General features: G+C 37.0%; 1 protein-coding gene across 1 annotated transcript; it reads right to left on the reverse strand.

The window, feature by feature from the left end:
- Positions 1-332: 332 nt before the first annotated feature.
- LOC121449440 (gastrula zinc finger protein XlCGF26.1-like) lies at positions 333-3,567 on the reverse strand. The gene has a single exon (XM_041653864.1). It carries the CDS (start codon positions 3,300-3,302, stop codon positions 1,497-1,499), a length of 1,806 nt encoding a protein of 601 aa, XP_041509798.1. The 5' UTR covers positions 3,303-3,567; the 3' UTR covers positions 333-1,496.
- Positions 3,568-4,019: the final 452 nt, after the last annotated feature.

Genomic DNA, 4,019 nt, shown 5'->3' on the forward strand with positions numbered 1-4,019 from the left:
TCCTGTCTTCTCCTGCTCTCTCCACCCAGCCACATTACTTTCTGCCTCCACCTCCCAAGTACTGGGATCAAAGGCATGAGAAACCAAGTGCTGGAATCAAAGGCATGTGCCAACACTGCCCAGCCTCTATCACTAACTAGTAGCTAGCTCTGCCCTCTGATTTTCAGGCAAATTTTATTTGAGCACAAACAAAATATCACCACAAGCATCTACTTTCTCATTATTTCTTTTATGATGAAAAGTTTCTGTACAAATTATCACTCATGTTACAGCTAACATTAATGCCACCATTCCAGTATAAAACATTCATAACCCAAAGCAGCAGTAAATATTTTAATTTACTAATTAGGAATATAGACAAGAGTTAATTTAATGTCATAAACAATCTGTAAGATATAATTAAAGATCAAATACTATCAGCACAGTAATCTTTACACTGAAATATATGCTACAAATGAAAATACAGTGTTCAACTCGAATATACAAAAAAATGCAAGCTTGACTTTAGTTACCAGAAATCTTATTCTGGTACAAGTTTTAATACCTTAAATTATAAGTTCTAAACCATTAACAATTGATTTCAGACTTACTTCTATATGAGCATTAGAACATATACCGCCTATTTTCAAAGAAATTGCTTAGTGGATGACTTAGGTGGAATTTCTATTGCTGTGAAGAGACACAGTGACCACAGTAACTCTTATAAAGGAAAACATTTAATTGGGGATGGCTTACATTTCCAGGGGTATTGTTCATTATCATCATGACAGGAAACATGGCAGTACTGTGGTAGAGAGGTAGCTGAGTTCTACATCCATATCAGCAGACAGCAGGAAGAGAGACACTGAGCCAACCTGGAGCATTTGAAACAGTGATACACTTCTTCCCACAAGGACACACCACTTAATACTGTCACTCCCTATGTGCCAGTGAGAGTCATTTACATTCAAAATACAAGAATGAATATAAGGTTTATTTCCGGGTAAAATGTTTTCAAATTCATACAAGTGTAGATTTTCCTGGTGTTACTCTCTGATGTTAAGGTTTGAACATTGGTTAGAAGCTTCTTTCTATTCTACTCATGCTAAAGATCATTTTTCTTGGGTGAACAGTGGGTTAGCATTATGCTTGAATCTGTCTCTTACCTAAATCTTATGTGTTCTAAATTTAGAATTGTGGTAATGGATTTCAAACACTCTTTACATCTCTAAGGTTTGTGTCCACTATGGATTCCATGGTGATACTTAAGATTTGAAAACCAGAGTCAGGCAGTGGTGGCACACACCTTTAATCTCGGCACTTGGGAGGCAGAGATATGGAGATCTCTGTGAGTTCAAGGCCGGTCTGGTCTATAAGAGCTTGTTCCATGACAGGCTTTAAACTCTGTCTCAAAAACCAAAAAAGTAAAATAAATAAATAAATAAATAAATAAATAAATAAATAAATAAGGGGTTTGAAAACCAGGTAATGGAATTTGAACATTTATAAAGGTTTTCTCATGAATGGATTTTTTGATGTTTTTGAAGAGTTGAGCCCACAGCAAAAGACTTGTCATAGCCTTTGCATTTGTAAAGTTTTTCTCCTGTATGGATTCTGTAGTGACTTTGGAGATGTGAGTGCTGGGTAAAGGTCTTGCCACAATCTGTACATTTGTAAGGTTTCTCTCCAGTGTGGATTCTATGATGAACTTGAAGAGTTGAGTCCCTGGTAAAGGATTTGCCACATGCTTTACATTTGAATGGTTTCTCTCCAGTATGGATTCTGCAATGAACTTGAAGATATGCTCTTTTGGTAAAAGACTTTACACACTCGTTACATTTGTAAGGTTTCAGTCTCCTATGTATTCTTAGATGAGTCTGAAGTTGTGAGTCCTGAGAAAAGGACTTGCCACAGTCTTTACATTTATAAGATTTCTCTCCTGTATGGGTCTTGCGATGTCTTCGAAGAGATGAGCTAAAGGAATAGGACTTACCACAATCTGTACATATGAAAGGTTTCTCTCCACTATGGAGTCTGTGGTGGGTTTCAAGAGCTGAGCCCTCAGCAAAACACTTGCCACATTCATTACATTTATAAGGTTTCTTTCTACTATGCATTTTGTAGTGAGTTTTAAGATAGGCACCCCAAGCAAAGGACTTGCCACACTCATTACATTTGTAAGATTTCTCTCCAGTATGGGTTCTGTGATGTTTTCGAAGACTTGAGCTGTTTGTAAAGGATTTGCCACAATCTGTACATTTGTAAGGTTTCTCTCCAGTATGTATTCTGTGATGAGCTCGAAGGTTTGATCCTTTGGCGAAGGACTTTCCACATTCTTTACATTTGTAAGGTTTCTCGCCAGTATGGACTCTGTAGTGGTTCTGAAGATGTGTGCTCAGGGTAAAGGACTTGCCACAATCTGTACATTTGTAAGGTTTCTCTCCAGTATGAATTCTCTGATGATCTTGAAGATTTGATCCTTTGGCAAATAACTTTCCACATTCTTTACATTTGTAAGGTTTCTCTCCAGTATGCACTCTGTGGTGGTTCTGAAGATGTGTGCGCAGGGTAAAGGACCTTCCACAATCTGTACATTTGTAAGGTTTCTCTCCAGTATGCACTCTGTAATGAACTTGAAGAGAAGAAGCATGAGTAAAGGACTTGCCACATTCTTTACATCTGTATGGTTTTTCTCCAGTATGGATTCTATGATGAATTTGTAGATATGATCCTGTGCAAAAAGTCCTTTCACATACTTTACATTTGTAACGTTTCTCCTCAGTATGGTTTGTATAATGCTTTCTAAGGCCTGAGAACTGGGGAAAGGACTTTCCACATTCTGTAAATTTGCATGCTTTTTCTCCACTAGGAAGCATCTTAATCCTGAGGCCTGAAGATCTGGAGCATTTCCCAGATTTCTTATATTTTTGACCAACAAAAAATCTTGAATGCCCTGTAAAATTTGAAGGAGGGGTAAACTCTGGTCTGTATACTTCATATTTCTGAGGTTTTTCTCCAGTATGGATTGACTCATTTTGAACATTTAAATGGAAATTGAAGGAATTATTACCTCCAATAAACAGGCATGGTTTTCTTCTAATATCATTTATATTATCCTTCTCTATGTTAGATGATTCAACTGAGACTTTACTGTACTTATCACATTCCTGTCTGTAAAATTCTCCTGTAATCCTAGTTTCAGTACAAGGACAATTTGATAACCCCTTTAAAATTTCATCCTGCTGCTTATTTTCGGATAAATTCTCTTGGCTTTGGTCCTGCTGGTGGAAAGGAGATAGTGTGCACTGACCAGAGACATCCATACATCTACCATTTTTGTAACAATTCTCCAGAAAACAATTACTTATGTGACCATCATTAGGAGTTACATGATGATTATACTTGGCCCATGAGTCATTACTTTGGTTAGTAATTCCTGTCAACTGACATTCAAGCCTCGCTGACACATTCTTATGTTGATCTAAATGCCAGAATTTGTCACAAAGTAGATTTAATTGCTCAGGAAGTTGTAAAGAATTTGGAGTCAAACATTTTTCACACTGAAAACACTGTACGTGTTTTTCTGTATTATTAACTCTATTTTCCTCACAAAGTGTTGAAGTACTACTTATTCCCATACTATATAAAAAATATCTCAAACATTCTGATCTATAACCACATATGTCACTTCCCAGTGTATTCACATTTCTCTGTAGAGTAAAGTAATGTTTCAAAAACTGATGTGAACATTTTCCTAGAAGAGGCTCCCACTGTGAATGCGAAAGTGGCCCAAGGTGAGCCCTGTCAGGAGAAGGTGAAGTTTCTCGATCTCCTCTGTTAGGAATGTCAGCAGTGAGTGTTGCATAAAGATCATATCCGTCAACACATAATTCATGCTCTTCATTGTCACCTGTACATTCCCAGAATTTCCTTACATGTAACTTTCTGAGGTTATTACTTTCAAATTGTCCTGATCCTTCTCTGTTGACAAATTCTTGTTTGTTCTCTGTTTTGAACAGCTCCTTGTTATGAAAGCACGA

Source organism: Microtus oregoni, unplaced genomic scaffold (assembly GCF_018167655.1).
Source record: "Microtus oregoni isolate MIOR12 unplaced genomic scaffold, Mior012 000006F_ref0000085, whole genome shotgun sequence".
Classification (NCBI taxonomy): domain Eukaryota; kingdom Metazoa; phylum Chordata; class Mammalia; order Rodentia; family Cricetidae; genus Microtus; species Microtus oregoni.